The sequence below is a fragment of the Ctenopharyngodon idella genome, chromosome 7, assembly GCF_019924925.1.
Source record: "Ctenopharyngodon idella isolate HZGC_01 chromosome 7, HZGC01, whole genome shotgun sequence".
Taxonomy (NCBI): Eukaryota; Metazoa; Chordata; class Actinopteri; order Cypriniformes; family Xenocyprididae; genus Ctenopharyngodon; species Ctenopharyngodon idella.
Window position 1 is genome coordinate 24,053,352 of NC_067226.1, and position 24,230 is coordinate 24,077,581.

The 24,230-nt window shown below is 38.5% G+C and overlaps 1 protein-coding gene across 1 annotated transcript in view; it reads right to left on the bottom strand.

Annotated features, from left to right (window-relative positions):
* The window catches only part of dnah2 (dynein, axonemal, heavy chain 2), a 170,353-nt gene that overhangs the window by 46,369 nt on the left and 99,754 nt on the right, over positions 1-24,230 (bottom strand). The window contains exons 37-46 of the mRNA XM_051898662.1: positions 23,977-24,166; positions 23,709-23,889; positions 22,241-22,368; positions 19,678-19,830; positions 18,940-19,065; positions 16,082-16,300; positions 12,709-12,826; positions 2,602-2,738; positions 1,237-1,374; positions 995-1,153 (exon numbers count right to left, since the gene is read on the bottom strand). Coding sequence (XP_051754622.1) covers positions 995-1,153; positions 1,237-1,374; positions 2,602-2,738; positions 12,709-12,826; positions 16,082-16,300; positions 18,940-19,065; positions 19,678-19,830; positions 22,241-22,368; positions 23,709-23,889; positions 23,977-24,166 — 1,549 coding nt within the window. The remainder of the gene's footprint in view (positions 1-994; positions 1,154-1,236; positions 1,375-2,601; positions 2,739-12,708; positions 12,827-16,081; positions 16,301-18,939; positions 19,066-19,677; positions 19,831-22,240; positions 22,369-23,708; positions 23,890-23,976; positions 24,167-24,230) is intronic.

The following is a 24,230-nucleotide window of genomic DNA, read 5'->3' on the forward strand; positions in this document are numbered from 1 at the left end:
TTTACGTTCACTTAAAACATAGCTGTGTCTATGTGAAAACTTGCCAAGACTGGCATTCTGACATTATTTTGTGTGTGTTTGACTGTTTAAGCGCAATAAGCAGCAAAAAAGAACTCAATTTAGTACTGAGAGGCGGCTTTATGTGCATGCATTTTGGGTGTGAGCACAAAATCTGCGGGAATGAGTAAAATTATGCGCAATACGTGCAATCAAAATTCCAAACCAAAATTCAAGCCCTGTAACACAAACAATATTCATCTGGAGCAAATGAAACGAGTGAGTGAGAGGAGGCGGGTTTGTGTGTCAACTCACTGTCGGAAAGATGAGAGAGCGAGAAAGTGCAGCTGGTATTGTGCATCTATTCTGTAGTAAATGAGTATTGGAAGCATTTCAGATATTTCAGTATTGATATGTATCGCAAAAATCGATATTTTTGACAACACTAATTGCACTTAGTATATTATTTATATAGATGCCTTTTTTAAGACTACAATTGAAAAATGTATATATTATATATAAAATTCAACCCGCCAAAGTGGCTAGTAGGAATGAAACCCTGCTGAAATCCATTTGCATTTGGCGGGTTGGTGGGTTTTAATGTCAAGCCCTGATTATATCATTACCTCTATTCCCAGTCTGTCTGAAACGTGCTGATTTCTACAAAGCCCCTTCTTCCGAAAAGCCCAGAGTGCTCTGATTGGCCAACAGACCCAGTGCGTTGTGATTGGCCAAATGCTTGGTGTGTTGAAAATGTAAAGCCCCTTTACCATAATCATGAGCTTTAGCGTCCAAGGCCTTAAGCAATTGTAAACACACTGTTAATAATGTCATCAGTTTGAGCCCAAATCTGATTCTGAAAATGTGGCCAATCAAGCCGATCAATTGAAACCAACTTTGCAAGCACGACTTGAGTAGAACGTTTCACGCTAGCGTTGTGTTATCATGTAATGTTAGCATGTGTTATCATGTAACAATGAGGTGAAAGTGTTCTGACCCCGTTCACTGGAGTGGCCAGTGTGTCGTAGAGTCTACACAGCGACGCCACTCCGTTCAGTTCAGTGATGGTCACCAGCTCCTTACAGTGAGTCTTCTTAAATGTGAGGGTCTTGTCTATGTAGTGATTAAACAGCTGCCTAAGATGATTCATTTCAACCTAAGAGCGAAAGAGAGAGGGATGAAGTACATTGCCAAATGTTTAATACCATAGATGCTTGAGATAAACATTGTGTCCCAAACCTTCTGGCGTTTTTCCATCCAGGACTGAACATAAGGCTTCCAGCTCAAATCAGAATAGTCATTGTAAACCATGCCACAGCGAGACACTGTAGCAGGGGACGCCACAGCTAGATCCTCTGCTTCAAACAATAATGAGACCTGCAAGACACACTCTCATTAATGGTTAAAACCCAACCAAATAAGCACAGAACTGTCACTTTGCTGAAGGGTGAATCTCACAAAACCTGTCAAGAGCATCAGAGCATCCTATTTCACTCCAAAACAAAAGAAATAAATAAGAAATTATATTTTCCATACAGAAAACAAAGTCTATTTTAGGGTCATTAAGAATTTCTGTATTGTGACATTTATTTTTCATGACAATTAAGCATATAATATATAAATATATAAATAAATAAATATCATTGCTATAATTAAAAAACATAATTTTATATAAAATCCTTATTTAATAAATTAGCAAAATCTTCCAGCTTAAATTGTAAAGTATTTATAGATTAGCATAATATTTGTTGCTGATATTAATGGAAAAAATTAACAGAAAATAACTTTCATGTATGTATTACATGGATTTTTATTGCATTATAGTAAAAGAAAGATGATTTTTTGACATTAAAGTATAGAATTTGGGAAGAAAATATGCTTGTCGTAAAAAAAAAAAAATCCTTTTCTTGATGCAAAATTCACTCTTGTTCAAATGTTTGAGGTCAGTAAGATTTTTTAAAAAGTTTTTGAAAGAAATATCTTGCTCAGAAAGGCTTTGATAAAAATATAGTAAAAACAGTAATATTGTGATATTGTGTGATGACAAAGCTGAATTTTCAGCATTATTACTCCAGTCTTCAGTGCCACATGATCCTTCAGAAATCATTCTAATATGCTGATTTGATGCTCACAAACATTTCATATTATTATTGATGTTGAAAACAGTTGTGCTGCTTCATATTGTTGTGGAAATTGCAAAAGATTTTTTTAGGATTCTTTGATGAAAACAAAGTTGAAAAGAACAGCATTTATTTGCAATAGAAATCTTTTGTGACATTATAAATGTCTTTATATTATAACTGTCACTTTTTATTAATTTAAGGTAATTTCTTAAAAAAAAAAAAACCTCCAAACTTTTGAATGGTAGTGTATATTTTTTTCTTTTTGATTTAGGAATAAAATGTGCCTTAGGCATTTCTTCATTATATTCACCCAATAACTGAAAAAGGGCATACGTGAAGGAAATAAATAGTTCTATGTAGTACCCTGATGGGTTAGTGAGGTGAAATGCACAGTATCGGGGCTGGAATCAGAAGTGAAATAACCCCGGGTGGGCGGCATTAGAGGTTTTAGTGTGTGCCGGGTATCGTCTGCCACCGGTACCTGTTCAGGCATGGAGATTCTCTCTCCGTTGATGAGTGTGAGGACTTTGTTGTCGTCCATTACAGAGTTCATGCTCTCGATCCACAGCGTGTCCACTGGCCCGTCAAACACAATCCACTTCTCATCAGGCTTCTCATCTGAGCTCGGCCACACAGAGAGGAAGTGTTAGTGCTTCACACACACATCCACACACACAGGATCTCTTTACACCTCTTTACACACACATCCAATTCACCCTGGATCTCATTGTCTCTCTATTTTTCATTTTCCCTTTCTCTTCTTTTCTCTGTCAGTCTCATTTCCCTACTTTGGTTTCACAGACACTAGAGAGACTTGCAGGCAATTGTGGTGAAGCCTCTAATTGATCATTTATCTTTTCCTGTCCCGTTATCTGCCCATGTGTGTCTCATTTACTGAACTCAAAACAATAAAACACAAACACAGAGCACGGCCCATCTGTCTTATACACACACATACAAACGCACCCTGTCTAGAAGCAGCAGGCCTGCTGGCTGCCTGGGTAAGCGTATAACACCAGAACTGTCACAAACAGCTACAGGAAGTGTCACATCTCCTCTGGGCCATCTTCCCTCTCTAAACAGGGAGGAGGGGACGCACACAACAGATACAAGCCGTATTGTGGCACCGCAAACCGTGATTAGAAAGCTTCAGTTCAAAATGACACCAGAAAGGCATTCACACACACACAGTTGAGTTTTCATGTATTATGGGGACTTTTCATAGACATAATGATTTTTTTATACTGTACAGACTGTATATTCTATCCCCTAACCCTATCCCTACCCATCACAGAAAACTTTCTGCAATTTTACATTTTCAAAAAACATCATTCTGTAGGATTTATAAGCTGTTTTCCTCATGAGGACTAAAAAAATGCCCATTTTGTCCCCATAACGGAAAGCTTACCAGGACCAAACATACACACACACACACACACACACACAAACACACAAACACACAAACACACACACACAAACACACAAACACACACACAATTTGTAAATTGTGGGGACATTCCATAGGCGTAATGGTTTTTATACTGTACAAACCATATTTTCTATCACCCTACACCAACTCTACACCTAAACCTACCCATCACAGAAAACTGTGTACATTTTTACTTTCTCATAAACACTCATTCTGTATGATTTATAAGCCTTTTGAAAATGGGGAAATGGGGTAATGTCCTCATAAGTCACCCTCTCCTTGTAATACCTATGTCATACCCATGTCATTATACAAGTTTGTGTCCTGATATGTCACAAAAACACACGCACACACGCACACACACACACACACCAACTTAAAGGGGAAGTTCACCCAAAAATGAAAATTCTGTCATAATTTCCTCACCCTTATGTCGTTCCAAACCCATAAAACTTATAAAATAATGTGTGCAAAACACAAATTAAGATATTTTTAATGAAACCTGAGAGATTTCTGTTCCTTCACTGGAAGTCCACTTTGATGCATCAGAAAGTTCTTAAAGAGATCGTAAAATGAAATCCATATGAATCGAGTAGTTTGATAACAGTAATTGATGACAATTTTACATTTTGGGAAATTTACTCACCCATGTCATTTCTTTCTTCTATGCAAAGTAAAAGAGGATATTTTGAAGAATGATGATAAACAGACAGTTTTGGTTCCCAATATATATATATATATATATATATATATATATATATATATACACTATATTGCCAAAAGTTTTTGGACACCTGCCTTTAAGTGCACATGAACTGTAATGACATCCCATTCTTAATCTGTAGGGTTTAATATGGAGTTGGCCCACCCTTTGCAGCTATAACAGCTTCAACTCCTCTGGGAAGGCTTTCCACAAGGTTTAGGAGTGTGTTTATGGGAATTTTTGACCATTCTTCTAGAAGCGCATTTTTGAGGTCAGGCAGTGATGTTGGCGAGAAGGTCTGGCTCGCAGTCTCCGCTAATTCATCCCAAAGGTGTTTTATTTGGTTGAGGTCAGGACTCTGTGCAGGCCAGTCAAGTTCCTCCACACCAAACTTGCTCATCCATGTCTTTATGGGCCTTGCGTTGTGCACTGGTGTGCAGTCATGTTGGAACAGTAAGGGGCCATCCCCAAACTGTTCCCACAAAGTTGGGAGCATGAAATTGTCCAAAATGTCTTGGTATGCTGAAGAATTAAGAGTTCCTTTCACTGGAACTAAGGGGCCAAGCCCAACCCCTGAAAAACAACCCCACACCATAATCCCCCCTCCACCAAACTTTACACTTGGCACAATGCAGTCAGGCAAGCACCGTTCTCCGGGCAACCGCCAAACCCAAACTCGTCCATGGGATTGCCAGACAGAGAAGCGTGATTTGTCACTCCAGAGAACACGTCTCCACTACTCTAGAGTCCAGTGGCGGCGTGCTTTACACCACTGCATCCGACGCTTTGCATTGCACTTGGTGATGTAAGGCTTGGATGCAGCTGCTCGGCTATGGAAACCCATTCCATGAAGCTCTCTACGCACTGTTCTTGAGCTAATCTGAAGGCCACAAGAAGTTTGGAGGTCTGTAGCTATTGACTCTGCAGAAAGTTGGCAACTTCTGCACACTGTGCACCTCAGCATGCGCTGACCCCGCTCTGTGATTGTACGTGGCCTACCACTTCATGGCTGAGTTGCTGTTGTTCCCAATTGCTTCCACTTTGTTATGATACCACTAACAGTTGACCGTGGAATATTTAGTAGTGAGGAAATTTCACGAATGGACTTATTGCACAGGTGGCAACCTATCACGGTACCACGCTTGAATTCACTGAGCTCCTGAGGACCACCCATTCTTTCACAAATGTTTGTAGAAGCAGTCTGCATTCCTAGGTGCTTGATTTTATACACCTGTGGCCATGGAAGTGATTGGAACACCTGAATTCAATGTTTTGGAGGGGTGTCCCAATACTTTTGGCAATATAGTGTATAGATACCTGTTTGGTTACCAATATTCTTCAAAATATCTCCTTTTGGTTTCTAGGAAGAAATGATTTGGAACAACATAAGGGTGAGCAAATTTTGACAGAATTTTCATTTTTGGGTGAACTATCCCTTTAAAGACCCTCTGTGGTGAAAATCAAGTTTTTAATGTTGTTTATTAGTCTGTGCTGTGTTTTAATATGCTTTGAGACAAACCATGTGCAAATTCATCAGTCAACACCATTGCTGAGTATTTTCTCCTTGAAACTGCAGTGAACCAAAGATGTGTTTTGAAATCGCCAGTGTTCCTTTCTTCACAAACTACCTTGTAACCAATCACGTCAACGTGCGGATGGGCTTTAACATATCATTAACTCTGCTCTGAAGCAGGGTTGTCTCAAGAGTAGCCAGGTTATCCTGGTATATTTTTCTGTTGATGCGAAATATTGTGTACTTTTAGCAATATAGCAGGCAAATTATGTATATGATGTATATTACAATGTTATGATGAGTGCCTTTCTCCACTGACGTTCTAAGTTGTTCAAAGCGTTTCCAAGGATACTTATATTTAGAAGGCAGCTGTCTGACTCTGAGATGACGAACAGGAACATGGTTTGTGTAACATTAGCAACACATTATTAGCTGTTTGATAACATAGTGAAGCAAAAGGCTAATAATATTAATTACCATTATGTGTCCAACGTTGTAAAGAGCAATACATAAAACACATTACCATTCTGATACATCGACTTGTAGACGAGCCTGTATAATCAAAGGCTATAGGGTCTTTGGTATAATTCACTCTTTCTCTGCTTCTGAACCAGTTTCTGGTTCAAACATATATGGCTTAATTAAACCAGTATTTCCAGTTGCCATCGTGCAGTATTTAACAGTAAAGTTGACCGAGTGGAAATCTCTGAGCTGGTGTAAGTGGAGGTGGGGCTAATTTGCATATTCATGGATCCACGTATAGTAAATGAAGCAAGGGTGTTAGAGTTACATTCAAGCTATTTCACACAGGAAAAAACATTTAAATGTCATTTTGGTGATCAAAGATGAGTGTTAAGGGATAAAATTATTGACTACAAGGAGACTGAAGGAACCCCTATTGGTTGGATCGACTATTGGCAGGAGAATAGCGCTGCTCTATTCATGTTGGTCAGAATGGCCACAGAGTTCAGGAACTGATAGGAAACTTCTGTCTGTGAGATTTAGCATATAAAGTATGAGGGCTACAGACAAAACGGCTCTACAAATTAGGTTAAAAGTATGGGGAAGAAGTGAGGCACAAACTAAAGGAAAATTAAATTGCAGGGGAAGCAGGAGAAAAAGAAAGTTCAAAGCAAAATTAAATAAACAAACAGCCTAAGGTGTTCGAATCACTTATTCAGATCTGAATCCATTAGATCTCTGCATTACTGCACAAGAGCTTCAAGACAAAATGATCACATTAAAAAGCAAATGCACTACAGCTAAATATACTAATTCCAGTCTGCTCTCCAAAAGCTATTCAATATGGCTCTTGAAGGGGGAATGAATTTAACCGTAATAATGACTAAAGCATTTGTGTGGGAAGTAACCAGGGAAGGCTGTTTTGTAGTAATCAATACCAGACTCTTAGAATTCCATGAAAAGCACACAGTCTCTTGGGTAGAAGTAAAATGGACTTTTTAATAACAAGATTACAGCACATTTGATTATACTTCTTAAATTTATTGAAATAAATATCACACAAAAAATGCTAGATTTTTGCCTGAAAATGTACAAAAACCTTCCATTCTATCTGCTATTTGACATCATTACACAACTCTCTGAAATATTTGATCCTGACTGATCGATCGCAGCACTCAGCAGTCAAATATTTTTTGTATAATGGTTGCTAAACTGCACTGACTATCACCCCAAATGATTTCCAACATAGTTGCGTCTCTCAAATCACTGTGTGACCTCTTTCAGAATCAATGATTAAACTCAAACCTATATTTCATGCCCATTTATTTATTTATTTATTTATTTGGTAAGTAGCCATTTAATAAGAATGTTAATGAACAGTCAGCAGGTCATTATTAGAAAATAGACTCCTTTGCAGTAATAAAAGAGCCAACAACATTGGTTTCTTTTCCAATAATGTCCAGCTAAATGTACATGATCTTTTTAAATATAATCACATTAAATTACTGTAAACACAAAGCATGAGCTAAATGAAATTATAGTAATAAAAATATAGCTATAAAAAATCTCTCCCACTCTCCCAGTAGCAAAGACAGTTATTGAATAAGCTCAGTATTTTCCAACCAGTTCAAACCATATCTGTAGTTTATGATCTCGCTCAGTATTATCATTTACACACATGACCTGGTTCTGATTCTGGATTACAGCAAAAGTTGGACCTACTAGAACAGTATTGACAGGCTTGGACCATTTACCCTGGCAGTAAACCTAAAATTAAAAACTAGAATATTGACCTTCAAGTTCCAGAAGTACGTGCATGAAAAACATATTCATATCCAATTATATCACACATTCATCAAAGTACAATTAGGCCTGAAACTCAGGTCCACAGGCAACATCAACCCTGCAGTGCAAGAATTGAGAGGAATGGCTCACAGGACCCACCGTGTCATAAAAAGGCAATGTCCTGTAGAGATTTCAATTAAAATTAGGCTGAAAATATTAGAATCAGTAATTGAGGCCATTGCTTTTTATGGCAGCGAGGTGTGTGGTCCACTAACAAACCAAGAACTCGCCAAATGGGAAAAACACCCAACTGAGACCTTGCCTGTTGAATTCTGTAAAAAAAAGTGCATGGAACTCCAGAAATAATGCATGCAGGGTATAATTAGGCCAATATCCATTAACTATGAGGACACAAAACAGGCAATTAAATTCTGGAACCATTTACTGTACAACTTAGTGGTGTCCAAACATATACCATTATAAAATCCTGTAAATTCAAGAGTTGAGCAGAGAAAACAAAACAAGCCCCTCACTACAGACTGAGGTTCAAGAATGGAATAATTCACTAATTACACTAAACCACACTAAACTGCAAATGAAACGTGATTAAGTTGAACATATTGAGAAAAGTAAAATGCAATGTTATCTGGTCCAGAAATGTACACCTGTCCACTGTGAAAAATGGGAATCATCTTGACTAAGTCCATACTTGGTAAACAACCCAGCAACAGAAACAAGTAGGAGGAAAACATGGAAAAATAAAAAAAAATAACTAGATAAATGGTTGTTCTTATTATAGCAAACCAAACAAAATTGAGTTAGAGTTGTATTTCACTATGACTCAATGCAAGGTTCAATGAAAACTGAAAAATTATTTACAAATGTAACAACTTACCACAAAACAAACAATTTTCATTTCAAAAACTTGCATTTTTTTTTATATCTTCTCTTAAAGGGACACAACAAAAAATTAAAAATTGTGTCATCATTTATTCACCCTCATATCATTCCTGAATGAACTTGCTTGAAACAATGTTTTAATAAAAAATAAAAAAACTCAGTAAAAACTCTTTATTTTCTAAATGTTTTTAATTAAAGCAACAAGGCGCTCAAGGCTGTGCTGTATTATATTCGCAATATAGCATGGTCTGTTGCACCTTAGTGATTAATTAATATTTTTCTCCTTTTTATTTAGCAATTTTCTCTTTTTAATCCTCACTGACTCATTCTCTTTGGCAAATACACTATTACTTGTCATGCCAATGAAGCCCATTGAAACAATAAAAGAGAAAAAGAGGGAGTACGGGACTGCAGAAGTCCGGAGAGAAAGAAAAGCATCCGGGGAAAGGCACAGTTTTGGCTCTGTCAGACCGTATTAAAGAAACAGAGCACACACACACACACACAGACACACACAGACACACACAGACACACACACACACACACACACACACACACACACAGGTTTGTTTTGCTATCTTAGTAAGGACATTCCATAGGCGTATTGGTTTTTATACTGTACAAACTGTACATTGTATCCCCCTACATTACCCCTACTCCTAACCATTCTGCATTTTTACATTTTTAATAAAACATTGTTTAGTATGTTTTTAAAGCTATTTTAAATATGAGAACTCATGAAATGTCCTCATAAAACATGTTTTCGTCTTAATACCAGTGTAATACCCATGTCGTTATATACAAATATGTGTCCTCATAAATCATGAAAACAAGCACACACACACACACACACACACACACACTCTCTCTCTCTCTCTCTCTCTCTCTCTCTCTCTCTCCAGTGTGTTAACCCACTGTATGTAACACTTTCAGTTATCACTATTTCACTAACAGTTATTTCATTTCAATTCTGTAAAATGATTTTCAACATAGCCTAATAAAACTCTGAGAAGAACATATTGAAGTTTCAACAATCTATTTTACAGAGAACACTTCGATCTTAAGCAGCAGGCAGAGGCCTTTTCATGTATTTTCAAGTGGTTCACTGAGGGGTAGGCTTCTTAAAAACGTGTTTAAAGGGAAATAAAAAAATCATTATCGGTATCAGCGCTAAGAGTTAAACTCGTGCAGACCTGCTCTGTAATATTACACATATAGAGACTAATGGGGCAGTCGTGGCCTAATGGTTAGAGAGTTGAATTTGTAACCTGAAGGTTGTGGGTTCGAGTCTCAGTACAGATGAGTGGAGTGAATGAAGAGCGTTCTCTTCCACTCTCATTACCCGCAACTGAGGTGCCCTTGAGCAAGACACCTACTCCCGAGTGTGTGTGTTCAACACTCAATGCTATGTGTGTGCACTTGGATGGGTGAAATGCATGGGAAATCATACTTGGCTACACGTCATGTCACTTTCTTTCTTTCTAATGAGGGAAACAGAAATTTCTAGCAGCCATTCTGAGCAGATTCTTCGTTAGCCATTCTTTGTTTTCCACTATTGTAATTTCTCTACAACAATAAGCTGCAAATGCTTTGTCAATACAAATGCAGTTATTTGTCATGCTAATAAATCAAACTAAACTGCAAGTGAAAAACTCAGAGAGAGAGAAAGAGACTTGAGCTTTATGTTGGTCAAGTTCAGAATAATGACAAAACAAAACAAGAGACAGAGAATATCAGAAAGAGTGAAAGGCCAGATCAGTGTGACAGCAGCTACAATTCACAAAACACAGAGATCACTGAAATAAAGAAAAATACATAAATTTAGAATAATTCATTATAATAATAAAAAGAATAATTTTTGAGAAACACAATAGTCAAAGACATAACCCTGCATGTGTTCATAGACCAATAATTAAGAATAACACAAATGCATCCATAGCGAACAACTTTTAAAGTCGGCATGAAATGGAAATTTCAATAGTCTTTTTTTCACTATTGTGACGTATATCTGAGTGAAACAGCTTCTCGAACAAGAAAAAAATGTAGGGCGGGACTTGATTTTGTCCCTCATGAATTGATTGGATCATTATTTTGATTAAAGATTATGAGGGAACATAGATTAAAAAAAATAATGATGTGCATAGATGAATCATTTATAACAAAGTCCCTTTAAGACAAGTCATTTCATTCGGCAGTCATCTTCGAAATGCTACTCAGGCATGCAAGTGCAGCTCATATCTCTTTGAATGGGCAAACATCAAATTCTCCAAAGCTGTTTGCCAAGCTTTCGATTAAATTTCATATTTGGAATCACCAATGAAATTTTGTTTCTAAACACTCGAATCATTAGCGTGCGCGTCTGACTGTTTCTATAGGAACCGGAGCTTCTAACGGCAGCTGCAGTGACACAATCTTATTTAGAAGGCGGGACTTATTCCGCCATATTGCACATTGCACTTTCTCCCAATTATAATAAAATGAGTGCACCATCTTTCTATATATAAAGTCTTTGTTTATAATATTGTAATATTCCATAATAAAATAAGAATTGTCAATTTTGATTTCATGGTGACAAATCTACTCGGACAGAAAGACAAAATTCAAATTGGATTGTACACAGAACAAAAGTACAAAAACTGACGAAAAACACCCAGCCAATCCCTGCTGCTTTAGCAGGCTGTATAGCGATCAAAGAGAAAGGCTGGGAAAAACAAGCTATGTGATTTCCTGTTATATACTCAAGAGACTGGCACAGAAACAGAGAGAGTTTGTGTGCAGAGACCAGGCTGGACGGGATGGCGAAAAGAAAACCAATCAGCAAACTTTTCTACAACCATTTTCACTTGTTCTTTGCTTCTTTCTTTCTCTCTTCTGTTTGTTCTTTCTTGTCGCATCAGGATTCATTGACTCATTATCTTTCCTCTGTCAGTGCTTCAGCTGACGTCGCAGAGCACCTGCTATCTGCGGCTGCTATCAGCAACATTCTAAACTTTTTGATGAGCCCAAGCTTTAAAGTCAACATGAAACGCCATTCAGAACACCTCTTACTCTTACTTTCGAAATGTGCCACTCAGAAATACATTACAAGACATTTAATGTGAAAAAAAAAATCATTTTATCCATCAAGAATTAATTGAAAGTGGGCATTTCATATAAAAACGATGACAAATCTAAATTAGAGATCTTTTTTTAATGTATTGTTATTAGCAATTATTGCTGTATTCTTTGTTAACCAGCATTAAACTACTGTTAACTAGAATTAGAAACCACATTTCTTTCATTTTTTGAGTCTCCACAGCCCCAACACAAAAATGTGTATCTTTAATTATAGTGGAAATCAATCGGCATTATGAGTAATATCACTAAAGTGTCCATCATTAAAATGATACTCTTTCACGCTTAAACTAAATCAATACTATGGGTGCAAAACAGACTCACCAAGTAGCTACCTCTCCCTTTAATGAGACACCTGAGCTTGTTTTTCTTTAGCAAGTTTTGACAGTTCTAGGGGGAAATGTATTTGACGTTGTATTGATGTGAAGAAGAGAGAAGTGCGAGAGCAACGATTAAAGAGCACTGCTGCAGAAATCTTCCACAGACTGCTGTCTTTATATGCACATATAAAGTGCGATCCCAAAAAATGGCTGAATCCAAATTGTACACATTTTGTTTGTTCTATATCTTTGAAAATCAAGTTAAGTTGACATTTACACAGTGTATACCAGGCACTGAAATGCTTGTAAATGCTTTAAAAAGGTAAACAAAACAAAAAAAGACAAGACGAGACAAAATGTACCTGCACAGGCCGCCCTCATGAGCGAGGAGAGGACGCCATCCGTCCACTCATTGGTGGAGAGGTTGTATTCTCCATACAGCTCTCCCAGGCTCACTGCCTTGGGGTTTAGGGGACACTCCTAAAGGGGCAAAGGTAAAAGATCAGAGTTCAAAGTAGGAGGGAATTTTTCAACTACAGGATAGGAATCAAACAGAGGTGAAATCATGCAGTGGTGAGAGACTGACACACAGGAGACTCAAGGGTGTGTGTGTGTGTGTTATATGGAGTGGTGGTAATGAGGAAACAGGGTGAGGTGATGTTTGCATGGAGAGATAGAGATAGGCACCAGAAATAGATATGCAAAGAGGGAGGTGTTGAGTCAGATATGAAAGAGGAGACAGGCATCGAGAGATGGAGAGACAGAAGGAAGGAGGGAGAGAGAAAGGGAGGATGCAAATAGAAATGGCAGCTTGAGTCACAGAGAGAATGGAGAACAAGATGGACCCCCAAACTGTAAAAAATTAAACACACTAGGCAAGTACCTAGAGATGTAAACCAACAGAGATTTAGACACACACACACACACACACACACACACACACACACACACACACACACACACACACACACACATGCTAACACCAGGACACCAAACCCACACAGACACACAGTCACCACAGGTACATAAACCCACAGAGAATTAGACAGTGACAGGGGCGAAAGCACTGGAGGGAGAGAGCGGGAGAGAATTAGGCTATGTTCAGAATGGAACACTACCTTACTACTTACTGAATAATGTGCTGTATACAGTGTATTCTGACTACTGTTTTTAAAAATAGCACAAGTTTATAGAATAATATGAAATGAAATCAATGCTATAGTTTTTACTGCATACTACACAGCATTCTTACTAAAAATGACTGGATGGAGTAATTAAAGTGCCCCTATTATGCTATTTGAAAGGATCCTAATTCTGTTTAGAAGGTCTCCTACAACATGCATCAAAAAAACACTTTCATTTTCTCATAATATACATTGCACATCACATTTTTCAATGATTCTCAAACGACTCGTCGGCTGAATCAGTCTCTCTAAATCCCTGCTTTCCGCGAGTCTGCTGACTCCGATGATGAAATATTGGAAGAACTAGTTATTCAACCCAAACCTGCATCGCAAGGAATACTTGAGCAGGACGTTTCTCAGTGATACGCTACTCAGTTTGACGTTCATCATGAGATGTTGCAACTGTAATTCCTCACCATCAGCATTAACAAGTGTATGTCCATCAACAAACAGATGCGTATATTTCTAATTTATTGTGGTGCACATGTGGGAGCTGCATTATTAACAGTATCAATAAAAGTGCATACATTAGCCGAGGACTAACGTGAATGACTGATGTAACATTAAAGTTTGTAAAACAAATCTTGCTCCATCCTTTATCATTACTCAAAGTAGTAAGAATGAAAGACAATCTGCATTATTGACACAATTTTAGGTAATAGTGGAACCACAACTAATTAGCAGAAGTACTTCAGTTAAGACAGTAATAACGAGAGTTAGCCGGAGACATACACAATATAGCTAAAACACAAAACTATTTATTTTGAACACTCGGTATAAAATATATCAATAATTAATCACACTTAGAAGTTGTGATTCTGAGGAGCAAGTTGGTGCAAATAAAGCAGGTACCCATCTTTAACCACTGATTCTTCACAGCTTCATCCTTTGGAAGTGAAAATAAACCGAATTTCCTTTCACAGCGCAGAGCACAGCATTTTGTCGACATGTTATCCACACTAATGAGCTACAGCGTTTGAGAGGGGTTCAAGTTTTCGCGGGATGTCCACGCAGAACGTAGAAGGGCATTATGCAAATGTATTAACTTGTGACGAAAATGGGATTCGATACAATCGACTTGTTTAAGCGGTTCAGAGTCGACTCTTTCTTTTGAGAGACAATAACTTTATTTATGATGCATACAACTTTGCAGACTGTTAACAAACACACACAGCTACATTACACACTGCATGAAAGGTAATTTTCAAAAATCCATAATAGGGGCACTTTAAGAATATATAAATGTTTCCACAAAAATATTAGGCAGCACAACTGTTTTCAACTGTGAGAAGACAAAATACTAAAATGTATTCGTTTTGTGTGTTTTTTAGTATTTATATATTTTTTTCTGTGTTTAATCTAAATGGTAAATGGTAATGTGCTATTCTCAACATAACCAAATATTCCAAAACTAGCAGCATGCTACATGTTGTCACCTGACCTCATTATGTTAAATGTTTAACTTAGCAAGTACGTGGTTTCTCATTTCTCGTCCCAGCAGAGTTTAGTTGGCAAATTAAACCCACCTGAATAAACTAATCAGGTTCTTTAGGTTTACTCGACAATCGCAGCCAGGTGTGTTGGAGCAAGGTTGGAACTAAACTCAGCAAGAGTAGTATACTATTCATAACATGTTATAGGGTGCAGTACAAAAGTGGGCAAATTTGGATGGTGTCTATACAGAAAATACAAGAGATTTTGACAACATCAACAAAGCATAAAAACAATCTTTCAGACCTCACCTGCATCTCTCTCTCTCACTCTCTCTCTCACACACACACACTCCAGGAACATCATTAAAGAAGGAAAACCTGAGAAACACATATTTCTCCCACCCCAACCCCATTCTTCTATTTTTATCCACATCAGGATGAAACACGTGAAAGGAGTTACAAAGGATAAGAAGATGGGGAAAAACAACAGAAGCAAAAACAAAAAAAGATTAGAACAAACATGAATGCTAAACACACAGTTTTAGACATGAGCAGTCTCAGCCGACGACTGCGTTAAAAGAACAGCATGGAGTGGCGCTCCTTTAGCCACAGCCAAACCAACTGTAAAAAGAAAGAGATCATAAGCGGCGGCAATTAGCGCTAGCTGCCGTCTTGACTACGCCATCATTTTTAAAACACCCACGAGTGAGCCGAGAGTCTGTCAGGGGGCTTTTAATGAGTGTTAAGTCCTTGTTGCCACATGTTCTCTAAACAGTGAAGAGTGTTTAAGGGAAACTCTGTTGTCTTGGTGGTAAATGTATCGGGTGCTGAATAAGCGTGGCCGCTGACGGCGGTTCATTTTCATGGTAATGAGGGATGGAAGGTTGGCGTAGCCTCTTAGGCTGTAAAACAGCTGCTGCGAAGACATTTGTTTTAGAGGCATGATCTTTGCCCTTAAAACTAGTCATGTATGGAGACAACTCATTTCAATAAAGCTAACGGGGCCGCTTTGTTATTGTAGAACCTTGCGTTGACCTGTTGCCCTTTAGACAACATAAAAAAAAAGATGGCTAGCTATTGATCCAGAGAAAAAGATAAGGTTGAGATAGAGGCCTCACACGTATGAGGTTGAATCCTGGTTCTCCATTGCGGTGCAGGGTGCTGAGGGCGTCCCGAAGGGTTCTCCACGTGACCGTCTTGCCACTGCCAGTCTTCCCCACGATCATCGAGGAGTGCCTGGAGTTTTTGGTCTCGTAAAGTTGAATTACCTTGGTCACGGTGAAGGGGGTCACCTGCAGACCGTTCTGACGAAGCTCTGCCTCTATAGCCTCTTTCAGCTAGTGATAAAGAGAAAGAAAATGTGTGTAAGACGGAGTAACGTCTAAATACTAATAACCAAATATGTGCTAACTGCTTCATAACATTGCATAAACTCTTTCCAAGATGGAAAAACATCCCTTCGGTGGAGGTGAATCTCACTGAAGCACTAAAGACAAATGAACTGGCAAGAGGTGGGCGGCCATCTTAATAACAACACCCGCTGATACTGCACCCCTGAGTGAAGTCGCACCAACCAGAACTGCACCAGAGGCACTAAAGCAGCCATGCTAAACTCTCAGGTTAATTTAATCTCCCTCTCTAAGTTCTCTCTCAACTCGTTAAACAGATGGAGAGGAGGAATAAAGGAAACGACTCTGAGGCGTTTGTGCTGGAGTAAGGTGGAGATGAGGATGCAGGATGGTTAATATAAAACAGCAATAAAAACACTGTGATGTGCATGAGTGGAAGCAGAGAAGAAGAAATATACTACTTTTTGTCTATGTGTGTGTGTCGCAATTGATTGTGGAATGAGCAGGAAGCGGCTGTGCAGATATTCTGAGGTATCTGCCTTATATCTACATACCTGAGTTGCAAACTCCATAAACTCTTCCCCAGAAAGAGCATTTGTCTGTATTCAGCAGAACAGACTTAAACACTCCATAAGTTAAGCGACTTACAGAATCTTCTGCAATGTTTTACATAGTTAAATGTGTATTTAGACAAAGCATTAATCAAAACAGTCAAAACAACAGAAGGCGTTTTAGTAGGCCAAGTTTTGAAGTGCTTGAAGATGGTTCTCAAGCAGTTTGAGAATCAAATATATCAAATACATCTTATATAAGTTTTAGCTTTGCATTTTTCTCTATTTAAATAATCATTTTTTATACGTACTGTACAGTACAGTTTGTACTAGAATAGAGATCCCTGAGTTGACCAGAGAGACCAGAGGTAAGCATCTTGCTTAAAAAAAGATATTAAAATGCTTTCTCTTACACTAGATTAAACTCTGCTGGAAAAAAAGACGAAGACAGATTTGATCTTCAGCTGGTCTAAGTGGACTACCAGCCAAGACAAGCTGGTGTTTAGTTGGATTAGTTGAGTGGCCAGCTGATCTCTCAGCCTGACTGGCTGAAAAATTCCCCAAATCCATCTAAAAACCCTTCTAAAAAAAAAAAAAAAAAAGTGGTTATACCTATTGTACAGTACAGTTTGTACTAGAATAGACGACCAGAGAGACCGTAGGTAAGAGTCTTGCTTAAAGCGATTTGACATTTTAAAGATATTAAAATGCTTTCTCTTTCCCAACCTAAACTCTGTTGGGGGAAAAAAAAGAAGAAGAAAAAAATGCTTAAAACTGCCAGAACTGATCTTCAGCTGGTCTGGTCTGGTTGGACTCCCAGTCTAGCCAAGCTAGTGTTTAGCTGGTTTACTTAAGTGGCCAGCTGGTTTCCCAGCCTGACCAACTGAAAAATTCCCAAATCCCTCTAAAATCTCTATAAAACAGCAGTTCTCAAACAGGGGCCTGGGGCCCACTATCTACCCAAGAAGTCATTAAATTATTTAAATTTAGTTAAAGGGATTGTTCACCCAAAAATGAAAATTCTGTCATCATTTACTCACCCTCAAGTTGTTGTAAACATGTATGAGTTTTTTTTCTTCTGTTGAACACAAAAAAAGATATTTTGAAGAATGTTGGTAACTAAACAGTTGATGGGCCCCATTGACTTCCATAGTATGGGAAAAAAATACTAGGGCAGACAATGGCTACCATCAACTGTATTCTTCAAAATATCTTCTTTTGTGTTCAACAGAAGAAAGAAAATCATTCAGGTTTGGAACAACTTGAGAGCAAGTAAATTATGACAATTTTTTTTAATTTTGGGTAAACTATCCTTTTAACAAAATCTTAACAAAAATCCTATTAAAAAAAAACACTAAAATAAAGATGTACAACATAAACTGATTAAAAGAGGTGCATATCAGCTTAGATAGGAGGGCCTCTGGATATTGTCTTGGACAAACAGGGGCCATGGAGTCAAAAAGGTTGAGAACCATTGATCTAAAACCAGCCAAGAGACCAGGGCTGACCAGGATGGGAGACCAGCTAAGATCAATAAACCAGCTTAGGCTGGTTTAAGATATTTTTTCAGCAGGGAAGTGCAGAGACAAATATAAGTAAGCCATTTCTAGATGGATGTCCTGAGTTAGAGTTATTGGCGCAGAAATTACACACTACACACTTCAAGGGCACAAAGTTAAACTGGGATCTCTGTAACTCTCCAGCTCACAGATCAGACTGTCTTGGCTTTAAAACAGCAACCTTTTGGGTGCTTGTCAGGATATTTATCCACTAAGCTCCCACTAACACCTTTGCATTGGCCTTTATCTGTACTAAAGAAGTGGACTGTATGAATTGTGTACAGACAGGGCAGGGAAATATCTGCAGGCTTTAATGGATCTTTTGAAAGGTGTTTCAGTGAGAGAGAGCCTGTATGAGAGCTGTTCTCTGAAAAATAGAATGGGTGTAATCAAAAACACAAAAAAATATGCTTTTAAGAGCTGTGAGTCAGAGCACACATTCATACACAAATAGACACAGACTTTCGTTTGCTTTATGAGTCCATTATGAGGCCAGATGTACGCTGGGACAGGCTACCTTTCCATAGTCGATAGTGGGCGTCTCCACAGCAGGGAAAAGATCCTGGATGATCCCATTAAACAGTGGCAGATCGACGGAGGTTAGTTTAGCAATGTTCATATCCTTCATAGACATCAGCAGGATCTGAGGTCAAAGGGTATGAGGAAAAAAAAAATGATGTTAAATTAGCTCAGCACAGGAACACATCTTCAAAGCTAAGGTAGGCCAGCTTCACTTGACCAAATGTCAACCTAAATTTACGAGCAGGAGACTGCAAAACTGGTTTAAGATACATCTGAAAACTGCCCTTCCTGCTCTTCTGTTATCAAAAGCAGTAGCCATTCTGCTTCCGAATGACATTTATTTTAACAAGCATACCTTACACATATGTGAACCTTTAAATAAACATCCGCCACCTTTTCCATGGGTGATGATATTAAAGTAAAGAGAAAGAGACAGAGAGAGTGGCGAGATGTGCACTCATGTGGGGGTTATGGGTCCTTTTCGGCTTCCCTTTTAAGGTTTTGTCCCCTTTGATAAATTTTTTATCACATCCAGAGAGGAGCACGTTTTAGTGACATGTCTCTCTCAGCATTAGCGCTATCTTCACACACACAAACACACTGATAATTCAGTGCACATACACACAAAAGCTGGCTGTTTCACTGAACTTGCACTGACACGTATTCAGGTGAAGCAGGCCTCTGAGAGAAATGTTTCTGGATTTATTGGATGCTGTATATTTGTGTGTCCCACCTCTTCATCGACAATGTCAGGACAAGCTCTGCGCTTCTTTCCAGCATAGCGAAGCAGAGAGGTGAGAGCTCGCAGGCCAAAGTCATAGTGGTCCTGTTTAGACAACTGCTGCACTGCCAGTGAATACAGAGTGAAGACCTTCTTAGCCAGAACCTGAGAGAGAGACAATGAGAGACATATTAAAAGTGCAGGCAATTAGCATGAGCCTGCATTCACAACCTATTAATATTCTTGAGTGAAACTGAGTAAATGGGGAAGAAAAATTTAGGCAGAGATTTTTTCTGTTGGGAATTGTTTGGAGTGTGAAAAGTTCACATATGAATTTTCCATAATAAGACCAGGAACATTTGGTAAGAAAATGATAGTTGACATTAACATGATAGAAATCTCTTAAGAAAATGGATCATGTGACCTTGAACTCCCTCAGCTAACAGAAACCATGGCGATGAGGTACAGTAATACAGTAATATATCAGATGGACAGGTAAAGAAAGAGCATGAGAGGGAGAGAGAGGGGTGTAAATGAACACATTCAATAATCTTTATTGCATTATTTTTTCATCTATGAAGGAACGGAAGGCAAGAAATCAAAATCAAAGTCAGCAGGATGAACAACCTCAAGAAAAACACAATAATTCAAAAGGGGTTTGCATACAAAAAGGTTTTGTCGAATTTGCAAAAATGTATTGCATTTTGAGAGCTTAAGTAAAAGTGTGTTACAAACCAATCAGTAATGGGTTTCCTGTTTTTACACCACCAGTTTGTGTATAGATTTTTATGGACTTCAATTACAGCCATTTAATTTACAGCTTGTTGGAATTACTTTTTTTGTACATTTAATGAAAAACGTAAATATCTCCAACAAATATAAAAATAAAGCAAGTAAATGCCCATAATGCAATTGAATGTCAGCAATAATTCACGAACGTAAATACAACATGAATAAACTATAAGCAATCTGAAGGTAAGATGTAATTTAGGAAATAATATTGGAAAGGCAACAATTAAAAGCACAATTGTTTTTAAATGAAAAATAATGACAGCCGAACACAATTGGTGCTATTTATGTGTAATTGAGGGAGCGACAGAATGCAAAAAAGGTTGAAGCATAAAGGTGAGTGTATGTGTGTCCATGAATTCCGTGAATATGTTACAGAAGGCAGAAGCCAGTGTGTGTGTGTGAGGGTAACCATGTCAGCTCCATTTCCACACTGCCCGCTAACAGTCTTACTTATACCGACACAAAAGCTCATGCGAGCACACACACAGAAACACGCGCCAAAGTCACGCAAGGCTGAGCAGACTATGGGCTCGCAGGGGACAGTCATCTCGCTGTCAGTTATGGCTCATAACACCAAGACCTGCACACTCCGGTGCATCGGGGCAATACTCTCCCGCTCTCTCTCTCTAACATGGCCCGCCATTGATATGTCCATTTCCTTTCATTTGCAAAGGTAATAGTTCTCTCTCGACAGCACGCGATGATTCTGCCGTATTGACTATGCAGATGGGCATCTGGAAGAGGGCCGAGTATGCCGGGACAATCAAATCTGCCATTGACATTCTGTGCTTGGCTAGGGCCGGTGCTGGTTCCCTTCCCAGCTCTCTTAATCTCAAGTCCATTATTTGTAATTCTGAGTCCAATTCCCCATGCCTGTGCCGCTGCCAGCCCGCCGGGCTTGTGTGCGGCATCAACAAATGAGGCTTCCCGTTTGGAGTGTGCAGGCAGGGGGAAGAGAGGGGACGCAGCCAGTGGAAACTTGTGGGATTTGGTCAACCACAGGGGTGTGTGTTTGTGGAGTGTGCGTTTGAAGGGGTTGGCATTACACATCGGTCGGATGTCTTGCACGCACACGTGTGCGTAAACACACAATTGGCATGCCTGCTGCGTGTTGGAGGTAATCCGATGGCAGGATCAGCCCCCTGGAGTGTATAAGTGTGTGTGTGAGCCAGTTCATCTGTGTTTGCATAACTGAGTTGATCTCCTCCATCTTCAATAGAATCTAATATCCCATAATAAGTAGCTCTCTCACTTCCTTCAACAACTGTTTTCTCTTCATATACACTGAACTTACAGAAATGACTCATTTACGCAATATTAATTAGTGATGTTAGTGGTAGGGACATAAATGATGCCTCAAATTGTGCTGCTTTCTTGTGCTGTTACTGCCTTAAGTGATCAGACTTTTGATTTTTTCTTGGTGGATAATAAAATGGGTGAATCATAGACACTTGGAGGTGTTTTTTTTGTATTTGTCTATATTAAACTAGAATGCGAGAATGTATTTTAGCATTGAAAAAATGACACACTTCACCCTTAAGTATAAGGTTTTAAAATGGACAAAAACTGCCTCTGTTTTGCTCTCAAGGTTGCCAGTGGATGAGACATGATTCTCAATGTTTTAAAAAGAGATCCTTTAAGTGTCCAGAAAGGAGTATAACATCACTCTCCATTTTTGAAATGGCTGAATTGGTGTTGAAACTAAAGAACTTTCAGACTAAATATATCAGACTAAAGTTGTGTGTGTGTATGTGTGTGTGTGTGTGTGTGTGTGTGTGTATACCTTGCAGTTATTGAAACCCTCTGCAAAAAGCGTGATCTCAGCTATCAGGGTGGAATCTGGCACTACCATAGAGATCGGCCGAAACATAGACTTCAAATTATCAGGCAACTCTGTGCGGCCAGCATAACCTAAAGAAGAAACATACATAAATGAGAGGAACGGAGGGGATGAGAACCATAAAAACACAGACTAAAACATACAGTACACTGCCAACCCTATGAAGATATTTAAAGGAATAGATCACACACAAAATAAAATTCTGTCATTATTTACTCACCCTTATTCACCCATTGTTTCACCAGACTTTATTCAGTGGAATATAAAAGGTTTATTTTACTCTTTGCAAGTAAATGAGGACTGGGGCTGTCAAGCTCTTAAAAAAATAATAAAAAATTGAAAAAAGAAAAACACTTTAAAAGTATTATAAAATTACTCTGTATAATTTGCTCTGAAGCCATTTACTATTAGACTGTCTAAGGAACAGACTCGGGCTGTCAAGCTCTTTAAAAAAAATAAAAAATAAAAACACTTTAAAAGTATTATAAAATTACTTAGTATAATTTGTTCTGAAGCCATATACTATTAGAATGTCTAAGGAACAGACCAAAATACACTGTTTATTCACTGAAAATCTTGACATTCTCCCCAGTTCTCCTTGGTGTGAGATTTCATGAAAGAAGTAGGGATGCCTAAAGTAATTCTGTTATTAATTACTCACCCATGTCGTTCCAAACCTGTAAGACTTTTGGTCATCTTTGGAACACAAATGAAGATCTTTCTGATGAAATCTGAGAGATTTCTGTCCCTCCATTGACTACCTTTGCAACTTTGACGAATCAAAACGTTCATAAAGAGATCATAAAACTAATTCATATGAATCGAGCAGTTTAGTCCAAATTTTCTGAAGAGATTCAATCACTTTTTATGATGAAGAGATTTATTTTAGGCTTTTGCTCACATATAAACATTGATCAGTGAACATAAACAGAGGCTCAACCGAACATGAATGACGCACAAGAGCAAACCTCTTCCAGAAGCTCAAACGTGCAGTGTAACATGAGAATGAGAACCTCATTGGTTTCACAGCACGTTTGAGCTTCCGCAAGAGGTTTTTTCTCGTGCGTCATACATGCTCGGTTGAGCCTCTGTTTATGTTCACTGATCAATGGAGTCAATGGAGGGACAGACAACTCTCAGATTTCATCAAAAATATCTTCATCTTACGGGTTTGGAACGACATGAGGGTGAGTAATTAATGACAGAATTTTCATTTTGGGCTTAACTAACCCTTTAAGGTGCTTGACAGCCTCAGTCCTCATTTACTTTCACTATATAAAGAAAAAGATATTTGTTTTATTTTTCACAGAAGAAAGTAAGTTGACTTGATGTAAAAATGTAATAGTGAGCAAATAATAACAGGAATAGAGAGAACTATTCCTCTCAACACTACAAAATACAGTTTGAGCACCTGGGTTCATGGTAATGAAGATCCCACAAGACCAGACCAAGTTGATCTGTCTTCCCTCAAAGTTGAATTTGTTGAGTCCCGCAGACAGAGCAGACAGGATTGACAGGATCTGCTGAGCCACTACGGACAGCACCTCAATGTTTATCCGGTTAAACTCATCAAAACAGCCCCACGCACCTGTCTGGAGAGAGACATAAGCACACATTCAACAACACTACATTAACTGTTCTTTATTTTAAGTGCTTGTATGATGTGGTTTACTAGATACCTGAGCCAGACCAGAGTACATGCGGCCCATAGATTTGAAGTCCAAGCCCTCTGAGCAGTTAACCACTATCACGTACATGCCCAAAGATTTACCCAGATCTTTAACTGTCTCTGTCTTCCCTGTTCCAGCAGGGCCTTTCGGAGAACCGCCCCGGTGCAGATGCAGAGCTGTGGTAAGAGTCATGTAGCATCTGCACAGAGAACAAACGCAGTCTGTAATACATACTGTACTATACATACACTGACATATGTGAT